General features: G+C 48.6%; 1 protein-coding gene across 4 annotated transcripts in view; it reads right to left on the reverse strand.

The window, feature by feature from the left end:
• nr2c2 (nuclear receptor subfamily 2, group C, member 2) overlaps positions 1–24,236 on the reverse strand; it is a 542,318-nt gene that overhangs the window by 258,168 nt on the left and 259,914 nt on the right. For 3 of the 4 annotated variants that reach the window (XM_068051311.1, XM_068051310.1, XM_068051313.1), the window contains exon 6: positions 6,259–6,438. The exons of the other annotated variant lie outside the window; for it this stretch is intronic. In XM_068051311.1, the coding sequence (XP_067907412.1) occupies positions 6,259–6,438 (180 nt within the window). The remainder of the gene's footprint in view (positions 1–6,258; positions 6,439–24,236) is intronic. 4 annotated transcript variants of the gene reach the window in all.

Genomic DNA, 24,236 nt, shown 5'->3' on the forward strand with positions numbered 1-24,236 from the left:
AGACTTGCAGGTTGATAGGTAAATTGGCCATTATAAATTTCCCCGAGTATAGGTAGGTGGTAAACAGGTGGGGATGTGGTAGGAATATGGGATTAGTGTAGGATTAGTATAAATGGGTGGTTGATGGTCGGCACAGACTCGGTGGGCCGAAGGGCCTGTTTCAGTGCTGTATCCCTAAAAAAAAAAAGTACAGTTAACGTTTCAGGTCAGTGACCCTTCACCAGAACTGGCAAAGGTTTGAAATGTCATAGGTTTTAAGCAAATAAAGCGGAGAAAATAAAAGGCAAGGTGTTGACAGGACAGGATCACAGAGAATAACTGACCAAAGATCATGGAGTAAAAGCAAACAGTATGTTAATGGTGTGTTGAAAGACAAAGTGTTGGTGCAGAGAGGGTGTTAATGGACAGAAAAATGAACAATAAATTGAGAGGGGAAGTGAAAAGAAAAATAAGACTGGAAAAGAGAGAATATGAGAAGAAAATGGCAGTTAACATAAAAGGGAACCCAAAAATCTTCTACTGTCGTGTAAATAGTAATGGGGTAGGAAGAGGCAGGGTGGGTCCTATTGGCCACAAAGAGGGTGATAGACAGGATGTACAGGAACGGCTTCGAGTAGATAAGTTGCCTAGTCTGGATGGCTTGTATCCCAGGTTGCTAAAGGAAGTGAGGGTGGAGACAGTGTAAGGGCTTGCCAGAATCTTCCAATCTTCCCTAGTTACCGGGGGAGGTGCCAGAGGATTTGAAAGTGGCAAATTTGACACCCTTATTCAAGACAGAGTGTAAAGACAGTCCTAGTAACTACATGCCGGTCAGTTTAACATCAGTGTATGGTAAGGTTTTAGAAACAATAATCAGAGGGAAAAAAAATCAACAGGCACTTGAAGAGGTTTAAGTTCATCAGGGAGAGCCAGCATGGATTTGTAAAAGACAGATCGTGCTTGACTTATTTAGTTGAATTTTTTGATAAATTAACAGAGGAGGTTGTTGAAGGAAATTCAATAGATGTTGTCTATATGGATTTTAAGAATGTGTTTGACAAAGTACTCTATAAAAGGCTGGTAACAAAATCGAGGCTCATGGAATAGGAGGGTCAGTGTGAACTTGGATAAATATTTGCTTAAGGACAGAAACCGCAAGTCATAGTAACTAGTTGTTTTTGAGACTAGAGGATGGTAGACAGTGGTGTTCCCTAGGGTCATTGCTAGGATCACTGCTTTTTTAATATGTTTCAAATTCTTGGATATTGGAACACAGAGTAAAATTTCAAAATGTGCTGATGATGCTAAACTTGGAGGTGGGGCAAATCATAGAAATTGAGGCCATTCAGTCTATTGTGTCTATGCTGGCCGAAAAGTAGCCATCCAGCTTAATCCCATTTTCTAGCTCTTTGGCTGCAGCCTTTTAGGTTATGACACTTCAAGTACATATCCAAGTACTTCTTAAATGTTATGAGTGTTTCTGCCTCTACCACTCTTTCAGGCAGTGAGTTCCAGATCCCCACCATCCTCTGGGTGAAAAGAAATTTCCTCGAATCCCCTCTAAATCTACATCCCCCACTTATGGACCCCACAAACAAGGAGAATACAGCATTCCTAGCCACTCCTCGAGACCCTTTATTATTTTATACACTTCAATTAGGTCTCCCCTCAGCCTCCTCCGTTCCACAGAAAATAGCTCTATCCTATCCAATCTTTCCTCATAACTAAAGTTCTCCAGTCCAAGTAACATCCTCGTAAAAATCTCCTCTGCATTCTCTCTTGTGCAATCACATCTTTCCTATAGTGCGGTGACTAGAACAGCATGCAGTATGCCAGCTATGGCCTAACTAGTGTTTTGTACAGTTCCAGCATAACCTCACAGCCCTTGCCTTTATCAGCCAGGCATAGAGTATATTCCGTGTGCCTTCTGGACCACCTATATACCTGTCCAGCCACCCTCAGTGATCTGTGCACATGCACTCCAAAGTCCCTCTGTTCCTCTATATGTCTCAGTATCCTACCATTTATTGTGTATTCCCTTGCCTTGTTAGCCTTCCCCAAATGCAATACCTCACACTTCTCCAGACTGAACTTCCATTTGCTACTGTTCCACCCACCTGACTAGGCCATTGATACCTTCCTGCAGTCTACAGCTTTCTTCTTCATTATCAACCACACGGCCAATTTCTGTATCAATGTAATGTGTAACAGTGAGGATGATACCATTCAACTGCAACAAGATGTAGATAGGCAAGCAGAATGGGCATAAAAGTGATGGATTGAATTTAATACAGAGAAGTGTGAGGTGATGCATTTTGGCAGAAGGGATAGGGAGAGGCAATACAGACTTAATGGCACAGTTCTAAAGAGTGTACAGGGACAGAGGGACCTGGGGGATGGTTCATGTGCACAGATCTTTGAAGGTGGCAGGACATATTGAGAGAGTAGTTACCTGTGATCGCCAGAGCTGGCAGACAGCCATAAAGGCAGGGCTAAAGAGTGGCAAGTTGAAGAGACTTAGCAGTTGGCAGGAAAAAAGACAGAAGTGCAAGGAGTGAGCCAACTGTATAACAGCCCCGACAACCAAATTTACCTGCAGCACCTGCGGAAGAGTCTGCCACTCTAGAATTGTCCTTTATAGCCACTCCAGACGCTGCTCCACAAACCACTGACCACCTCTAGGCGCTTACCCATTGTCTCTCGAGACAAGGAGGCCAAAGAAGAAGAAGTTAGCAAAGCATATGGGATCTTGGTCTTCATAAATAAGAAGCATTCAGTTCAAAAGCAGGGAAGTTATGCTGAACCTTTATAAAGCTTTGGTTAAGTCAGAACTAGAGTATTGCATCCAGTTCTGGTTGCCACACTTGAGGAAGGATGTGAGGGTACTTGAGAGGGGGCAGAGGAGATTTACCAGAATGGTCCATGGGATGAGGGATTTTAGCTACAAGGTTAGGTTAGAAAAGCTGGTGAAGGGTCACTGACCAGACACATTAACTCTACTTCTCTTTCCACAGATGCTGCCAGATCTGCTCAGTATTTCCAGCAGTTTCTGTTTTTATTTTGGAAAAGCTGGGGTTGTTCTCCTTGGAACAAAGGAGATTGAGGGACGATCTGATAGAGGTGCACAAGATTATAACAGGTTTGGACAAGGTAGGCAGAGAAAAGCTGATGGTACAAGGAAAACTGACACAAATTTAATGCATTGGGATGAAATACAAGGGGGATGTGAGGAAGAAATGTTTTACACAGCATGCGATAATGACTCAGAGCTTGCTGCGGAGATGATTAAGTATTTCAAAAGGAAAGTAGATGGGCGCCTGAGGGAAATAAACTTTCTGGATTATGGGGATAGAGCAAGGGAATGGGATTGACTGGACTGCTCTACAGAGAGCCGGCATGGACGCAATGGGCCCAATGGCCTCCTTCTACACCATAGTGACTCTATGACTCAATGACATTCAAGTTTTGTGTCATCTGCAAATTTTGAAACTGTGCCCTGTACATCCAAGTCTAAGTCATTAACATATATCAAGAAAAACTGTGGTCCTAGTACAGACCCCTGGGGAACCCCACCATATACCTTCATCCAGTCTGAAAAATAAATGTTCACCACCACTCTGTTTCCAGACAAGCTCATATCTATTTTACTGTCCATTTTATGCCATGGCTTCAACTTTGCTGCCAATCGTATTGTGTGGCACTTTATCAAACACCTTTTAGAAGCAAGTCAGGAAGCATCTGTAGAGAGAGACCTTTCTTGTTTTTATTTCAGATTTCCAGCATCCACAGTATTTTGCTTCTGTATTAGCCCTTTAGAATTCCATGTACACCACTTCAACCTCATTAGCTTCAACAACTCTCTCTGACACCTCATCAAACAATTCAATCAAGATGGATTAAACACAGTTTGCCTTTAGAAAGTTTGGAAATCTCTTCTGCAAACGGCAATTGATGTTAGATCAAATGTAAGCATGAAATCTGAGATTGATAGATTTTGGTCTTAAGGGATATGATGAAAAGACGGGTATTATGGAGTTAGGTCATACACCCGCCAGCAGCCCATTGAATGCAGAACAGGTTTGAGGGGAAAAACAGCCTTCTCTTGTTCCGAAGCACCTATGACACTCCAGGAACACTGCAACACATCTGTGACCCTCCAGGTACAGTGCAACACTCTCCCGACCCGCCAGGTGCAGTGCAACACTCTCCCGACCCGCCAGGTGCAGTGCAACACTCTCCCGACCCGCCAGGTGCAGTGCAACACTCTCCCGACCCGCCAGGTGCAGTGCAACACTCTCCCGACCTGCCAGGTGCAGTGCAACACTCTCCCGACCTGCCAGGTGCAGTGCAACACTCTCCCGACCTGCCAGGTGCAGTGCAACACTCTCCCGACCTGCCAGGTGCAGTGTAAGATTCCTCAGACCCTCCAAGTAGAGTGTAACATTTGCTGGACCCTCCAGATACAGTGCAACATACCCCAGACCCTCCAGGTACAGCCTAACACTCCCCAGACCCGCCAGGTACAGCGTAACATACGCCAGACCCGCCAGGTACAGCGTAACATACGCCAGACCCTCCAGGTACAGTGCATCTCTTCCCTGACCTTCCAGGTGCAATCTAACACTCCCCCTAACCTCCAGGTGCCGTGCCACATTTCCCTGACCCTCCAGGTGCGTGTGTAACATGCTCCAGACACTCCAGCTGCAGTGTAACACTCCCCTGACTCTCCAGGTGCAGTGTAACACTCCCCTGACTCTCCAGGTGCAGTGTAACACTCCCCTGACTCTCCAGGTGCAGTGTAACACTCCCCTGACTCTCCAGGTGCAGTGTAACACTCCCCTGACTCTCCAGGTGCAGTGTACAACTCTCCTGACTCTCCAGGTGCAGTGTACAACTCCCCTGACTCTCCAGGTGCAGTGTAACACTCCCCTGACTCTTCAGGTGCAGTGTAACATACCCCTGACTCTCCAGGTGCAGTGTAACATACCCCTGACTCTCCAGGTGCAGTGTAACACTCTCCTGACTCTCCAGGTGCAGTGCAACACTCCCCTGACTCTCCAGGTGCAGTGTAACACTCTCCTGACTCTTCATGTGCAGTGCAACACTCCCCTGACTCTCCAGGTGCAGTGTAACATACCCCTGACTCTCCAGGTGCAGTGTAACATACCCCTGACTCTCCAGGTGCAGTGTAACACTCTCCTGACTCTCCAGCTGCAGTGTAACACTCCCCTGACTCTCCAGCTGCAGTGTAACACTCCCCTGACTCTCCAGCTGCAGTGTAACACTCTCCTGACTCTCCAGCTGCAGTGTAACACTCCCCTGACTCTCCAGCTGCAGTGTAACACTCCCCTGACTCTCCAGCTGCAGTGTAACACTCCCCTGACTCTCCAGCTGCAGTGTAACACTCCCCTGACTCTCCAGCTGCAGTGTAACACTCTCCTGACTCTCCAGCTGCAGTGTAACACTCCCCTGACTCTCCAGCTGCAGTGCAACACTCCCCTGACTCTCCAGCTGCAGTGTAACACTCCCCTGACTCTCCAGCTGCAGTGTAACACTCCCCTGACTCTCCAGATACAATCTAACACACCCCTGACATCCCTGGTGCAGTGTAACACTCGCCCAAACCTCCTGGTGCAGTGTAACACTCGCCCAAACCTCCTGGTGCAGTGTAACACTCGCCCAAACCTCCTGGTGCAGTGTAACACTCGCCCAAACCTCCTGGTGCAGTGTAACACTCGCCCAAACCTCCTGGTGCAGTGTAACACTCGCCCAAACCTCCTGGTGCAGTGTAACACTCGCCCAAACCTCCTGGTGCAGTGTAACACTCGCCCAAACCTCCAGGTGCAATTTAAGACCCCTCAGACCCTCCAGGTACAGTGCAACACTCGCCTGACATTCCAGGTGCAGTGCATCTCTTCCCTGACACTCCAGGTGCAATCTAACACTCCCCTGACCCTCCAGCTGCAGTGTAACACTCCCCTGACCCTCCAGCTGCAGTGTAACACTCCCCTGACCCTCCAGCTGCAGTGTAACACTCCCCTGACCCTCCAGCTGCAGTGTAACACTCCCCTGACACTCCAGCTGCAGTGTAACACTCCCCTGACACTCCAGCTGCAGTGTAACACTCCCCTGACACTCCAGCTGCAGTGTAACACTCCCCTGACACTCCAGCTGCAGTGTAACACTCCCATGACACTCCAGCTGCAGTGTAACACTCCCCTGACACTCCAGCTGCAGTGTAACACTCCCATGACACATCACGTGCAATGTAGTACTTACATTCCATTTTCATGCCCATCTCCAAACATTTTTGAAGCCTGCAGAACTGACAGCGGTTGCGATGATGCTTGTTAATGACACAGTCTTGACTGCTACGGCAACTGTACGTTAGATTTTTCCTCACACTTCGTTTGAAGAATCCTTTACAGCCCTCACAGCTGACAGCACCATAGTGACGCCCTTTAAAGGTAAAGGAGTACAGATAATTATATTGCCAGATCCCAGTGAGTGAGCTTTTTTTTCTTAAAGAGATACAGCACTGAAACAGGCCGTTCGGCCCACAGTGTCTGTGCCGACCATCAACCATCCATTTATATTAATCCTACACTAATCCCATATTCCTACCACATCCCCATCTTCCCCTACCACCTACCTACACTAGAGGCAATTTACAATGGCCAATTTACCTATCAACGTGCACGTCTTTGGCTGTGGGAGGAGACCGGAGCACCTGGCGAAAACCCACGTGGTCACAGGGAGAACTTGCAAACTCCGCACAGGCAGTACCCAGAATTGAACCCGGGTCGCTGGAGCTGTGAGGCTGCGGTGCTAACTACTGTGCCGTCCCTTTTTTTTTTAAATCTTACATATTTATGGTCACTATCCTTGTATAGCTTATAATCAAATAGCCACACAGCCAGTCAGAAGTGTGCATTCTGGCTTTCACACTTCTGGGTACCCTAGAGAAGAATGTTTAGGTGTTCCTTGCCCCTGGATAGCCAATGTGACAGGTTAAAGAATTTCAGTTCAATAATGCCTTTCTTCATCTTAGGGCGTCCCAAAGTACTTCACAGCCAATTAACTACTTTTAAAGTGGAGTTGCTGTTTTAATGCAGGAAAAGCAGCAGCCTATTTGATGGGTCAAATAGTCTCCTTCTGTACCGTAATGAATCCTCTGTGCCAAAATGAATCTATCACTCTATTTGTGAACAGCAAGATCCCACAAAACAGAAATATCGTAATGGCCGTTACATTGACTACAATTGATTGAGTGGTAAATATTGGATAGTACACTGGGGATAACTCACCTGCTGTTCTTGAAAAAAGGGCGATAGGATCTTTTATGTCCACCAGAGAGCGTAGACGGGCACCTAATTTAACATCTCATTCAAAAGCCAACACCTCTGGCAGAGCAGCACCCCGTCAGTATTGCACTGGACTGTCAGCCTGAATTATGGACTCAAGTTTCTGGAATGGGACTTAAACCAACAACCTTCTGACTCAGATGAGAGTGCTACCCACTGAGCCACAGCTTACAGTTATTCTGAAGACAACTATTCTATTGGCTATGACAGAGATAATAACTAATAGTGTTGTCATCATTGAATTTTACAGAATGGAAGAAGGCATTCAGTCCATCATATCCACGCCAGCATAGGCTTTTTATTTTGGGACAGGAAACTTGTGCTGCTGAAATGCTGAGACAGCACATTGTGTTTAAATTAGCTTTCAGTCTCCAGTTCTGTGTGAAGCACTTTGAAACATAAACCCCTTAAAACGGGAGGGCAGTTAAAAATGACAAATCCTGAAATGTGACTCCAACCTGCAACGTACCAGTACCTCCAACAATTTTTATGGCAGAGCGATGCAAGGTGTCTCTGTGTGTCTGGGGGAGACTGGACACTTCATTGTAATATTTAAATCAAGTTCACACAGTGCAGTTGAAGCCTGATTTAAATTTAACGCTTGGCAGGTTGAGTTTATCAGTACTCAAGAAACCTGCCAGCTAAAGGGTAGACTGGAGGTCCGGATCAAGAGGACGAAGAGATCAGCAAATCACTTCATTCACCCACATCAACTAAATTGTACCTCCCACACTCCCGATCGCTGTGCTTGGCTCCCCATCACCATGTCCCTATCATTCCCTCCTGATTGCAGTGCACCATCTCTATCACCATGTCCCCATCATTCAATCCCGACTGCAGTGCACCATCCCTATCGCCACGTCCCTATCATTCCCTCCCGATTGCAGTGCACCATCCCTATCGCCACGTCCCTATCATTCCCTCCCGATTGCAGTGCACCATCCCTATCACCATGTCCCTATCATTCACTCCCAATCACAGTGCATCATCTCTATCATCATGTCCCTATCATTCCCTCCTGATCACAGTGCACCATCTCTATCACCATGCCCCCATCATTCAATCCCGATTGCAGTGCACCATCCCTATCGCCACGTCCCTATCATTCCCTCCCGATTGCAGTGCACCATCTCTATCACCATGTCCCTATCATTCCCTCCTGATTGCAGTGCACCATCCCTATCACCATGTCCCTATCATTCCCTCCCAATCACAGTGCACCATCTCTATCACCATGTCCCGATCATTCCCTCCTGATCACAGTGCACCATCCCTATCACCATGTCCCGATCATTCCCTCCCAATCACAGTGCACCATCCCTATCACCATGTCCCTATCATTCCCTCCCAATCACAGTGCACCATCTCTATCACCATGTCCCGATCATTCCCTCCTGATCACAGTGCACCATCCCTATCACCATGTCCCTATCATTCCCTCCCAATCACAGTGCACCATCTCTATCACCATGTCCCGATCATTCCCTCCTGATCACAGTGCACCATCTCTATCACCATGTCCCTATCATTCCCTCCCGATCACCTTGTTAATCAAGGAAAGTATTACAGCGGCAGAAAGGACGTTTGAGGACTCGTCTACTGGGCCGAGGTTAGAAACAGGAGAGGAGAGGTCACCCTGTTGGGAGTTTTCTATAGACCTCCAAATAGTTCCAGAGATGTAGAGGAAAGGATAGTAAAGATGATTCTTGACAGGAGCGAGAGTAACAGGGTAGTGGTTATGGGGGACTTTAACTTGCCAAATATTGATTGGAAATACTGTAGTTCGAGTACTTTAGATGGGTCTGTTTTTGTCCAGTGTGTGCAGGAGGGTTTTCTGACACAGTATGTAGACAGGCCAACCAGGGGCGATGCCACATTGGATTTGGTACTGGGTAATGAACCCACCCAGGTGTTAGATTTAGAAGTTGGTGAGCACTTTGGTGATAGTGATCACAATTCGGTTAGGGACAGGCATATACAGCAGGGCAAGAATTATAGCTGGGGGAAAGGAAATTATGATGCGATTAGGCAAGATTTAGGATGCGTAGGATGGGGAAGGAAACTGCAGGGAATGGGCACAATCGAAATGTGGAGCTTATTCAAGGAGCAGCTACTGCGTGTCCTTGATAAGTATGTACCTGTCAGGCAGGGAGGAAGTTGTCGAGCGAGGGAGCCGTGGTTTACCAAAGAAGTTGAAGAGCTTGTCAAGAGGAAGAAGAAGGCTTATGTTAGGATGAGACGTGAAGGCTCAGTTAGGGCGCTTGAGAGTTACAAGCTAGCCAGGAAGGATCTAAAGGGAGGGATAAGAAGAGCAAGGAGAGGACATGAGAAGTCATTGGCGGATAGGATCAAAGAAAACCCTAAGGCTTTCTATAAGTATATCAGGAATAAAAGAATGACTAGAGATAGGTTAGGGCCAATCAAGGATAGTAGTGGGAAGTTGTGTGTGGAATCGGAGGAGATAGGGGAAGTGTTAAATTAATATCTTTCGTCAGTATTTACAGTGGAGCAAGAAAATGTTGTCGAGGAGAATACTGAGATACAGACTACTAGGCTAGATGGGATTGAGGTTCACAAGGAGGAGGTGTTAGCAATTTTGGAAAGTGTGAAAATAGATAAGTCCCCTGGGCCAGATGGGATTTATCCTAGGATTCTCTGGGAAGCCAGGGAGGAGATTGCAGAGCCTTTGTCCTTGATTTTTATGTCGTCATTGTCGACAGGAATACTGCCGGAAGACTGGAGGATAGCAAATGTTGTCCCCTTGTTCAAAAAGGGGAGTAGAGACAGCCCTGGTAATTATAGACCTGTGAGCCTTACTTCGGTTGTGGGTAAAATGTTGGAAAAGGTTATAAGAGACAGGATTTATAATCATCTTGAAAAGAATAAGTTCATTAGAGATAGTCAGCACGGTTTTGTGAAGGGTAGGTCGTGCCTCACAAACCTTATTGAGTTTTTTGACCAGGTGACCAAACAGGTGGATAAGGGTAAAGCCGTGGATGTGGTCTACATGGATTTCAGTAAGGCGTTTCATGAAGCTCCCCACAGTAAGCTATTGCAGAAAATACAGAAGTATGGGATTGAAGGTGAATTAGTGCTTTGGATCAGAAATTGGCTAGCTGAAAGAAGACAGAGGGTGGTGGTTGATGGTAAATGTTCATCCTGGAGTATAGTTTCTAGTGGTATACCGCAAGGATCTGATTTGGGGCCACTGCTGTTTGTCATTTTTATAAATGATCTGGATGAGGGTGTAGAAAGGTGGGTTAGTAAATTTGCGGATGACATGAAGGTCGGTGGAGTTGTGGATAGTGCCGAAGGATGTTGTAGGTTACAGAGGGACATAGATAGGCTGCAGAGCTGGGCTGAGAGATGGCAAATGGAGTTTAATGCGGAAAAGTGTGAGGTGATTCACTTCGGAAGGAGTAACAGGATTGCAGAATACTGGGCTAATGGGAAGATTCTTGGTAGTGTAGATGAGCAGAGAGATCTTGGTGTCCAGGTACATAAATCCCTGAAAGTTGCCACCCAGGTTAATAGAGCTGTTAAGAAGGCATATGGTCTGTTAGCTTTTATTACTAGGGGGATCGAGTTTAGGAGCCACGAGGTCATGCTGCAGCTGTACAGAACTCTGGTGCGGCCGCACCTGGAGTATTGCGTGCAGTTCTGGTCACCGCATTATAGGAAGGATGTGGAAGCTTTGGAAAAGGTGCAGAGGAGAGTTACTAGGATGTTGCCTGGTATGGAGGGAAGGTCTTACGAGGAAAGGCTGAGGGACTTGAGGTTGTTTTCGTTAGAGAGAAGGAGGAGAAGAGGTGACTTAATAGAGACATATAAGATAATCAGAGGGTTGGACAGGTTGGATAGTGAGAGTCTTTTTCGTCGGATGGTGATGGCAAACACGAGGGGACATCGCTTTAAGTTGAGGGGTGATAGATATAGGACAGATGTTAGAGGTAGTTTCTTTACACAGTTGCCACCCAGGTTAATAGAGCTGTTAAGAAGAGTAGTAGGGGTGTGGAACGCCCTGCCTGCAACAGTAGTAGACTCGCCAACTTTAAGGGCATTTAAGTGGTCATTGGATAGACATATGGATGAAAATGGAATAGTGTAGGTCAGATGGTTTCACAGGTCGGCGCAACATCGAGGGCTGAAGGGCCTGTACTGCGCTGTAATGTTCTATGTTCTATGTTCTAGTGCATCATCTCTATCACCATGTCCCTATCATTCCCTCCCGATCACAGTGCATCATCTCTATACCCATGTCCCCATCATTCCCTCCCGATCACAGTGCACCATCCCAATCACCATGTCCCTATCATTCCCTCCCAATCACAGTGCACCATCTCTATCATCATGTCCCTATCATTCCCTCCCAATCACAGTGCACCATCTCTATCACCATGTCCCTATCATTCCCTCCCGATTACAGTGCATCATCCCGATCACCATGTCCCTATCATTCCCTCCCGATAACAGTGCACCATCCGTATCGCCATATCCCTATCATTCCCTCCCGATCGCAGTGCACCATCCCTATCACCATGTCCCTATCATTCCCTCCAATTCACAGTGCACCATCCCTATCGCCATGTCCCTATCATTCCCTCCCAATCATAGTGCCCCATCCCTATCACCACGTCCCTATCATTCCCTCCCAATCACAGTGCACCATCCCTATCGCCACGTCCCTATCATTCACTCCCGATTGCAGTGCACCATCTCTATCACCCTGACCCTCTCATTCCCTCCCGATCGCAGTGCACCATCCCTATCACCCATGTCCCTATCATTCCCTCGCGATCACAGTGCATCATCCCTATCACCATGTCCCAATCATTCCCTCCCAATCACAGTGCACCATCCCTATCGCCATGTCCCTATCATTCCCTCCCAATCACAGTGCACCATCCCTATCACCCATGTCCCTATCATTCCCTCGCGATCACAGTGCACCATCTCTATCACCCTGACCCTCTCATTCCCTCCCAATCACAGTGCACCATCCCTATCACCAGTTCCCTATCATTCCCTCCCAATCACAGTACACCATCCCTATCGCCACATCCCTATCATTCTCTCCCGATCACAGTGCATCATCCCGATCACCATGTCCCTATCATTCCCTCCCGATAACAGTGCACCATCCCTATCGCCACGTCCCTATCATTCACTCCCGATTGCAGTGCACCATCCCTATCAAAATGTCCCTATCATTCCTTCCTGATCACAGTGCATCATCCCTACCACCATGTCCCAATCATTCCCTCCAAATCACAGTGCACCATCCCGATCACCATGTCCCGATCATTCACTCCTCATCGCAGTGCACCATCCCTATCACCATGTCCCTATCATTTCCTCCTGCATCACCATGTCCCTATCATTCCCTCCCAATCACAGTGCACCATCTCTATCACCATGTCCCTGTCATTCCCTCCCAATCACAGTGCACCATCCCTATCACCATGTCCCAATCATTCCCTCCCAATCACAGTGCACCATCCCTATCACCATGTCCCAATCATTCCCTCCCAATCACAGTGCACCATCCCTATCGCCATGTCCCTATCATTCCCTCCCAATCACAGTGCACCATCTCTATCACCATGTCCCTATCATTCACTCCCGATCACAGTGCACCATCCCTATCATCATGTCCCAATCATTCACTCCCGATCGCAGTGCACCATCTCTATTACCATGTCCCTGTCATTCCCTCCCAATCACAGTGCACCATCCATATCGCCACGTCCCGATCATTCACTCCCGATTGCAGTGCACCATCCCTATCACCATGTCCCGATCATTCACACCGGATCGCAGTGCATCATCCCTATCACCATGTCGCTATCATTCCCTCCAGATCGCAGTGCACCAAACCTATCACCATGTCCCTATCATTCCCTCCCAATCACAGTGCACCATCCCTATCACCATGTCCCTCTCATTCACTCCGGATCGCAGTGCATCATCCCTATCACCATGTCCCGATCATTCACTCCCGAATGCAGTGCACCATCCCTATCACCATGTCCCTATCATTCCCTCCCGATTGCAGTGCACCATCTCTATCACCATGTCCCTATCATTCCCTCCTGATCACAGTGCACCATCCCTATCACCATGTCCCTATCATTCCCTCCCAATCACAGTGCACCATCTCTATCACCATGTCCCTATCATTCCCTCCCAATCACAGTGCACCATCCCTATCACCATGTCCCTATCATTCCCTCCCGATCACAGTGCACCATCCCTATCACCATCTCCCTATCATTCCCTCCAAATCACAGTGCACCATCCCTATCACCATGTCCATATCATTCCCTCCCGATCACAGTGCACCATCCCTATCACCATGTCCCTTTCATTCACTCCCGATCACAGTGCATCATCCCTATCATTCACTCCCGATCACAGTGCACCATCCCGATCACCCATGACCCTATCATTCCCTCCCAATCACAGTGCATCATCCCTATCACCATGTCCCTATCATTCCCTCCCGATCACAGTGCATCATCCCTATCACCATGTCCCTTTCATTCACTCCCGATCACAGTGCACCATCCCTATCACCATGTCCCTTTCATTCACTCCCGATCACAGTGCACCATCCCTATCACCCATGACCCTATCATTCCCTCCAGATCACAGTGCACCATCCCTATCACCATGTCCGAATCATTCCCTCCCAATCACAGTGCACCATCCCTATCTCCATGTCCCCATCATTCCCTCCCAATCACAGTGCACCATCCCTATCACCATCTCCCTATCATTCCCTCCAAATCAAAGTGCACCATCCCTATCACCATGTCCATATCATTCCCTCCCGATCACAGTGCACCATCCCTATCACCATCTCCCTATCATTCTTTCCAAATCACAGTGCACCATCCCTATCACCATCTCCCTATCATTCCCTCCAAATCACAGTGCACCATCCCTATCACCATCTCCCTATCATTCCCTCCAAATCAAAGTGCACCATCCCTATCACCATGTCCCTATCATTCCCTCCCGATCACAGTGCACCATCCCTATCACCATCTCCCTATCATTCTTTCCAAATCACAGTGCACCATCCCTATCACCATCTCCCCATCATTCCCTCCAAATCAAAGTGCACCATCCCTATCACCATGTCCATATCATTCCCTCCCGATCACAGTGCATCATCCCTATCATTCCCTCCCGATCACAGTGCATCATCCCTATCACCATGTCCCTATCATTCACTCCCGATCACAGTGCACCATCCCTATCATCATGTCCCAATCATTCACTCCCGATCACAGTGCATCATCTCTGTCACCATGTCCCTATCATTCCCTCCCGATCACAGTGCACCATCTCTATCACCATCTCCCTATCATTCACTCCCGATAACAGTGCACCATCCCTATCATCATGTCCCTATCATTCACTCCCGATCACAGTGCACCATCCCTATCACCATGTCCCTCTCATTCCCTCCCGATCACAGTGCCCCATCCCTATCACCATGTCCCTATCATTCCCTCCCGATCACAGTGCACCATCCCTATCATCATGTCCCAATCATTCCCTACCGATCGCAGTGCACCATCCCTTTCACCGTGTCCCTATCATTCCCTCCCAATCACAGTGCACCATCTCTATCACCATGTCCCTTTCATTCCCTCCCAATCACAGTGCACCATCTCTATCATCATGTCCCTCTCATTCCCTCCCGATCACAGTGCACCATCCCTATCTTCAAGTCCCTATCATTCCCTCCCGATCACAGTGCATCAACTCTATCATCATGTCCCTATCATTCCCTCCCAATCACAGTGCACCATCTCTATCACCATGTCCCTATCATTCCCTCCCAATCACAGTGCACCATCCCTATCGTCATGTCCCTCTCATTCCCTCCCGATCACAGTGCACCATCCCTATCTTCAAGTCCCTATCATTCCCTCCCGATCACAGTGCACCATCTCTATCATGTCCCTATCATTCACTCCCGATCACAGTGCACCATCCCTATCGTCATGTCCCTATCATTCACTCCCAATCACAGTGCACCATCACTATCACCATGTCCATATCATTTCCTCCTGATCGCAGTGCACCATCTCTATCATCATGTCCCTATCATTCACTCCCGATCACAGTGCACCATCTCTATCATCATGTCCCTATCATTCACTCCCGATCACAGTGCACCATCCCTATCATCATGTCCCTGTCATTCACTCCCGATCACAGTGCACCATCTCTATCATCATGTCCCTATCATTCACTCCCGATCACAGTGCACCATCCCTATCACCATGTCCCTTTCATTCCCTCCCGATCACAGTGCATCATCCCTATCACCATGTCCCTTTCATTCCCTCCCGATCACAGTGCACCATCCCTCTCACCATGTCCCTATCATTCCCTGCCGATCACAGTGCATCCCTATCACCATGTCCCTATCATTCCCTCCCGATCACAGTGCATCATCCCTATCACCATGTCCCTATCATTCACTCCCGATCACAGTGCACCATCCCTATCACCATGTCCCCATCATTCACTCCCGATCACAGTGCACCATCTACATCATCATGTCCCGATCATTCACTCCCGATCACAGTGCACCATCTCTATCACCATGTCCCTATCATTCCCTCCCGATCACAGTGCATCATCCCTATCACCATGTCCCTCTCATTCCCCCCCAATCACAGTGCACCATCTCTATCACCATGTCCCTCTCATTCCCCCCCAATCACAGTGCACCATCTCTATCACCATGTCCCTATCATTCCCTCCCGATCACAGTGCATCATCCCTATCACCATGTCCCGATCATTCCCTCCCAATCACAGTGCACCATCCCTATCACCATGCCCCTATCATTCACTCCCGATCACAGTGCACCATCCCTATCACCATGTCCATATCATTCCCTCCCGATCACAGTGCATCATCCCTATCACCATGTCCCTATCATTCCCTCCCGATCACAGTGCATCATCCCTATCACCATGTCCCTTTCATTCACTCCCGATCACAGTGCACCATCCCTATCACCATGTCCCTTTCATTCACTCCCGATCACAGTGCATCATCCCTATCATTCACTCCCGATCACAGTGCACCATCCCTATCACCATGTCCCTTTCATTCCCTCCCGATCGCAGTGCACCATCCCTATCACCCATGACCCTATCATTCCCTCCAGATCACAGTGCACCATCCCTATCACCATGTCCGAATCATTCCCTCTCGATCACAGTGCACCATCCCTATCACCATGTCCCTTTCATTCACTCCCGATCACAGTGCATCATCCCTATCATTCACTCCCGATCACAGTGCACCATCCCTATCACCCATGACCCTATCATTCCCTCCAGATCACAGTGCACCATCCCTATCACCATGTCCGAATCATTCCCTCCCAATCACAGTGCACCATCCCTATCTCCATGTCCCTATCATTCCCTCCCAATCACAGTGCACCATCCCTATCTTCATGTCCCTATCATTCCCTCCCGATCACAGTGCATCAACTCTATCATCATGTCCCTGTCATTCCCTCCCGATCACAGTGCACCATCCCTCTCACCCATGACCCTATCATTCCCTCCAGATCACAGTGCACCATCCCTATCACCATGTCCCTTTCATTCCCTCCCGATCGCAGTGCACCATCCCTATCACCCATGACCCTATCATTCCCTCCAGATCACAGTGCACCATCCCTATCACCATGTCCGAATCATTCCCTCCCAATCACAGTGCACCATCACTATCACCATGTCCATATCATTTCCTCCTGATCGCAGTGCACCATCTCTGTCACCATCTCCCTATCATTCACTCCCGATAACAGTGCACCATCCCTATCATCATGTCCCTATCATTCACTCCCGATCACAGTGCACCATCCCTATCACCATGTCCCTCTCATTCCCTCCCGATCACAGTGCCCCATCCCTATCACCATGTCCCTATCATTCCCTCCCGATCACAGTGCACCATCCCTATCATCATGTCCCTATCATTCCCTACCGATCGCAGTGCACCATCCCTTTCACCGTGTCCCTATCATTCCCTCCCAATCACAGTGCACCATCTCTATCACCATGTCCCTATCATTCCCTCCCAAACACAGTGCACCATCTCTATCATCATGTCCATATCATTTCCTCCTGATTGCAGTGCACCATCCCTATCTTCATGTCCCTATCATTCCCTCCCGATCACAGTGCACCATCTCTATCACCATGTCCCTATCATTCCCTCCCAATCACAGTGCACCATCCCTATCATCATGTCCCTATCATTCACTCCCAATCACAGTGCACCATCACTATCACCATGTCCATATCATTTCCTCCTGATCGCAGTGCACCATCTCTATCATCATGTCCCTATCATTCACTCCCGATCACAGTGCACCATCTCTATCATCATGTCCCTATCATTCACTCCCGATCACAGTGCACCATCCCTATCATCATGTCCCTGTCATTCACTCCCGATCACAGTGCACCATCTCTATCATCATGTCCCTATCATTCACTCCCGATCACAGTGCACCATCCCTATCACCATGTCCCTTTCATTCCCTCCCGATCACAGTGCATCATCCCTATCACCATGTCCCTTTCATTCCCTCCCGATCACAGTGCACCATCCCTCTCACCATGTCCATATCATTCCCTGCCGATCACAGTGCATCCCTATCACCATGTCCCTATCATTCCCTCCCGATCACAGTGCATCATCCCTATCACCATGTCCCTATCATTCACTCCCGATCACAGTGCACCATCCCTATCACCATGTCCCCATCATTCACTCCCGATCACAGTGCTCCATCTACATCATCATGTCCCGATCATTCACTCCCGATCACAGTGCACCATCTCTATCACCATGTCCCTATCATTCCCTCCCGATCACAGTGCATCATCCCTATCACCATGTCCCTCTCATTCCCCCCCAATCACAGTGCACCATCTCTACCACCATGTCCCTCTCATTCCCCCCCAATCACAGTGCACCATCTCTATCACCATGTCCCTATCATTCCCTCCCAATCACAGTGCATCATCCCTATCACCATGTCCCGATCATTCCCTCCCAATCACAGTGCACCATCCCTATCACCATGCCCCTATCATTCACTCCCGATCACAGTGCACCATCCCTATCACCATGTCCATATCATTCCCTCCCGATCACAGTGCATCATCCCTATCACCATGTCCCTATCATTCCCTCCCGATCACAGTGCATCATCCCTATCACCATGTCCCTTTCATTCACTCCCGATCAAAGTGCACCATCCCTATCACCATGTCCCTTTCATTCACTCCCGATCACAGTGCATCATCCCTATCATTCACTCCCGATCACAGTGCACCATCCCTATCACCATGTCACTTTCATTCCCTCCCGATCGCAGTGCACCATCCCTATCACCCATGACCCTATCATTCCCTCCAGATCACAGTGCACCATCCCTATCACCATGTCCGAATCATTCCCTCTCGATCACAGTGCACCATCCCTATCACCATGTCCCTTTCATTCACTCCCGATCACAGTGCATCATCCCTATCATTCACTCCCGATCACAGTGCACCATCCCTATCACCCATGACCCTATCATTCCCTCCAGATCACAGTGCACCATCCCTATCACCATGTCCGAATCATTCCCTCCCAATCACAGTGCACCATCCCTATCTCCATGTCCCTATCATTCCCTCCCAATCACAGTGCACCATCCCTATCTTCATGTCCCTGTCATTCCCTCCCGATCACAGTGCACCATCCCTATCACCCATGACACTATCATTCCCTCCAGATCACAGTGCACCATCCCTATCACCATGTCCCTTTCATTCCCTCCCGATCGCAGTGCACCATCCCTATCACCCATGACCCTATCATTCCCTCCAGATCACAGTGCACCATCCCTATCAACATGTCCGAATCATTCCCTCCCAATCACAGTGCACCATCCCTATCTCCATGTCCCTATCATTCCCTCCCAATCACAGTGCACCATCCCTATCACCATCTCCCTATCATTCCCTCCAAATCAAAGTGCACCATCCCTATCACCATGTCCCTATCATTCCCTCCCGATCACAGTGCACCATCCCTATCACCATCTCCCTATCATTCTTTCCAAATCACAGTGCACCATCCCTATCACCATCTCCCTATCATTCTTTCCAAATCACAGTGCACCATCCCTATCACCATCTCCCTATCATTCCCTCCAAATCAAAGTGCACCATCCCTATCACCATGTCCATATCATTCCCTCCCGATCACAGTGCATCATCCCTATCATTCCCTCCCGATCACAGTGCACCATCCCCATCACCATCTCCCTATCATTCTTTCCAAATCACAGTGCACCATCCCTATCACCATCTCCCTATCATTCTTTCCAAATCACAGTGCACCATCCCTATCACCATCTCCCCATCATTCCCTCCAAATCAAAGTGCACCATCCCCATCACCATGTCCATATCATTCCCTCCCGATCACAGTGCATCATCCCTATCACCATGTCCCTTTCATTCACTCCCGATCACAGTGCACCATCCCTATCACCATGTCCCTTTCATTCACTCCCGATCACAGTGCATCATCCCTATCATTCACTCCCGATCACAGTGCACCATCCCTATCACCATGTCCCTTTCATTCCCTCCCGATCGCAGTGCACCATCCCTATCACCCATGACCCTATCATTCCCTCCAGATCACAGTGCACCATCCCTATCACCATGTCCGAATCATTCCCGCTCGATCACAGTGCACCATCCCTATCACCATGTCCCTTTCATTCACTCCCGATCACAGTGCATCATCCCTATCACCCATGACCCTATCATTCCCTCCAGATCACAGTGCACCATCCCTATCACCATGTCCGAATCATTCCCTCCCAATCACAGTGCACCATCCCTATCTCCATGTCCCTATCATTCCCTCCCAATCACAGTGCACCATCCCTATCTTCATGTCCCTATCATTCCCTCCCGATCACAGTGCATCAACTCTATCATCATGTTCCTGTCATTCCCTCCCGATCACAGTGCACCATCCCTATCACCCATGACCCTATCATTCCCTCCAGATCACAGTGCACCATCCCTATCACCATGTCCCTTTCATTCCCTCCCGATCGCAGTGCACCATCCCTATCACCCATGACCCTATCATTCCCTCCAGATCACAGTGCACCATCCCTATCAACATGTCCGAATCATTCCCTCCCAATCACAGTGCACCATCCCTATCTCCATGTCCCTATCATTCCCTCCCAATCACAGTGCACCATCCCTATCACCATCTCCCTATCATTCCCTCCAAATCAAAGTGCACCATCCCTATCACCATGTCCCTATCATTCCCTCCCGATCACAGTGCACCATCCCTATCACCATCTCCCTATCATTCTTTCCAAATCACAGTGCACCATCCCTATCACCATCTCCCTATCATTCTTTCCAAATCACAGTGCACCATCCCTATCACCATCTCCCTATCATTCCCTCCAAATCAAAGTGCACCATCCCTATCACCATGTCCATATCATTCCCTCCCGATCACAGTGCATCATCCCTATCATTCCCTCCCGATCACAGTGCACCATCCCTATCACCATCTCCCTATCATTCTTTCCAAATCACAGTGCACCATCCCTATCACCATCTCCCTATCATTCTTTCCAAATCACAGTGCACCATCCCTATCACCATCTCCCCATCATTCCCTCCAAATCAAAGTGCACCATCCCCATCACCATGTCCCTATCATTCACTCCCAATCACAGTGCACCATCCCTATCATCATGTCCCAATCATTCACTCCCGATCACAGTGCATCATCTCTGTCACCATGTCCCTATCATTCCCTCCCGATCACAGTGCACCATCTCTATCACCATCTCCCTATCATTCACTCCCGATAACAGTGCACCATCCCTATCAGCATGTCCCTATCATTCACTCCCGATCACAGTGCACCATCCCTATCACCATGTCCCTCTCATTCCCTCCCGATCACAGTGCCCCATCCCTATCACCATGTCCCTATCATTCCCTCCCGATCACAGTGCACCATCCCTATCATCATGTCCCTATCATTCCCTACCGATCGCAGTGCACCATCCCTTTCACCGTGTCCCTATCATTCCCTCCCAATCACAGTGCACCATCTCTATCACCATGTCCCTATCATTCCCTCCCAATCACAGTGCACAATCTCTATCATAATGTCCCTCTCATTCCCTCCCGATCACAGTGCACCATCCCTATCTTCATGTCCCTATCATTCCCTCCCGATCACAGTGCATCAACTCTATCATCATGTCCCTGTCATTCCCTCCCGATCACAGTGCACCATCCCTATCACCATGTCCGAATCATTCCCTCCCAATCACAGTGCACCATCACTATCACCATGTCCATATCATTTCCTCCTGATTGCAGTGCACCATCCCTATCTTCATGTCCCTATCATTCCCTCCCGATCACAGTGCACCATCTCTATCACCATGTCCCTATCATTCCCTCCCAATCACAGTGCACCATCCCTATCACCATGTCCCTATCATTCCTTCCCAATCACAGTGCACCATCACTATCACCATGTCCATATCATTTCCTCCTGATCGCAGTGCACCATCTCTATCATCATGTCCCTATCATTCACTCCCGATCACAGTGCACCATCTCTATCATCATGTCCCTATCATTCACTCACGATCACAGTGCACCATCTCTATCATCATGTCCCTATCATTCACTCCCGATCACAGTGCACCATCCCTATCGTCATGTCCCTATCATTCACTCCCAATCACAGTGCACCATCACTATCACCACGTCCATATCATTTCCTCCTGATCGCAGTGCACCATCTCTATCATCATGTCCCTATCATTCACTCCCGATCACAGTGCACCAACTCTATCATCATGTCCCTATCATTCACTCCCGATCACAGTGCACCATCTCTATCATCATGTCCCTATCATTCACTCCCGATCACAGTGCACCATCTCTATCATCATGTCCCTATCATTCACTCCCGATCACAGTGCACCATCTCTATCATCATGTCCCTATCATTCACTCCCGATCACAGTGCACCATCCCTATCACCATGTCCCTTTCATTCCCTCCCGATCACAGTGCATCATCCCTAACACCATGTCCCTGTCATTCCCTCCCGATCACAGTGCACCATCACTCTCACCATGTCCCTATCATTCCCTGCCGATCACAGTGCATCCCTATCACCATGTCCCTATCATTCCCTCCCGATCACAGTGCATCATCCCTATCACCATGTCCCTATCATTGACTCCCGATCACAGTGCACCATCTCTATCATCATGTCCCTATCATTCACTCCCGATCACAGTGCACCATCCCTATCACCATGTCCCTTTCATTCCCTCCCGATCACAGTGCATCATCCCTAACACCATGTCCCTGTCATTCCCTCCCGATCACAGTGCACCATCCCTCTCACCATGTCCCTATCATTCCCTGCCGATCACAGTGCATCCCTATCACCATGTCCCTATCATTCCCTCCCGATCACAGTGCATCATCCCTATCACCATGTCCCCATCATTCACTCCCGATCACAGTGCACCATCTACATCATCATGTCCCTATCATTCACTCCCGATCACAGTGCACCATCTCTATCACCATGTCCCTATCATTCCCTCCCGATCACAGTGCATCATCCCTATCACCATGTCCCGATCATTCCCTCCCAATCACAGTGCACCATCCCTATCACCATGTCCCTATCATTCCCTCCCGATCACAGTGCACCATCTCTATCACCATCTCCCTATCATTCACTCCCGATAACAGTGCACCATCCCTATCATCATGTCCCTATCATTCACTCCCGATCACAGTGCACCATCCCTATCACCATGTCCCTCTCATTCCCTCCCGATCACAGTGCCCCATCCCTATCACCATGTCCCTATCATTCCCTCCCGATCACAGTGCACCATCCCTATCATCATGTCCCTATCATTCCCTACCGATCGCAGTGCACCATCCCTTTCACCGTGTCCCTATCATTCCCTCCCAATCACAGTGCACCATCTCTATCACCATGTCCCTATCATTCCCTCCCAATCACAGTGCACAATCTCTATCATAATGTCCCTCTCATTCCCTCCCGATCACAGTGCACCATCCCTATCTTCATGTCCCTATCATTCCCTCCCGATCACAGTGCATCAACTCTATCATCATGTCCCTGTCATTCCCTCCCGATCACAGTGCACCATCACTATCACCATGTCCATATCATTTCCTCCTGATCGCAGTGCACCATCTCTATCATCATGTCCCTATCATTCACTCCCGATCACAGTGCACCATCTCTATCATCATGTCCCTATCATTCACTCCCGATCACAGTGCACCATCCCTATCGTCATGTCCCTATCATTCACTCCCAATCACAGTGCACCATCACTATCACCATGTCCATATCATTTCCTCCTGATCGCAGTGCACCATCTCTATCATCATGTCCCTATCATTCACTCCCGATCACAGTGCACCATCTCTATCATCATGTCCCTATCATTCACTCCCGATCACAGTGCACCATCTCAATCATCATGTCCCTATCATTGACTCCCGATCACAGTGCACCATCTCTATCATCATGTCCCTATCATTCCCTCCCGATCACAGTGCATCATCCCTATCACCATGTCCCTATCATTGACTCCCGATCACAGTGCACCATCTCTATCATCATGTCCCTATCATTCACTCCCGATCACAGTGCACCATCCCTATCACCATGTCCCTTTCATTCCCTCCCGATCACAGTGCATCATCCCTAA

This window comes from Heterodontus francisci, chromosome 19, assembly GCF_036365525.1.
Source record: "Heterodontus francisci isolate sHetFra1 chromosome 19, sHetFra1.hap1, whole genome shotgun sequence".
In the NCBI taxonomy this organism is placed as follows: Eukaryota; Metazoa; Chordata; class Chondrichthyes; order Heterodontiformes; family Heterodontidae; genus Heterodontus; species Heterodontus francisci.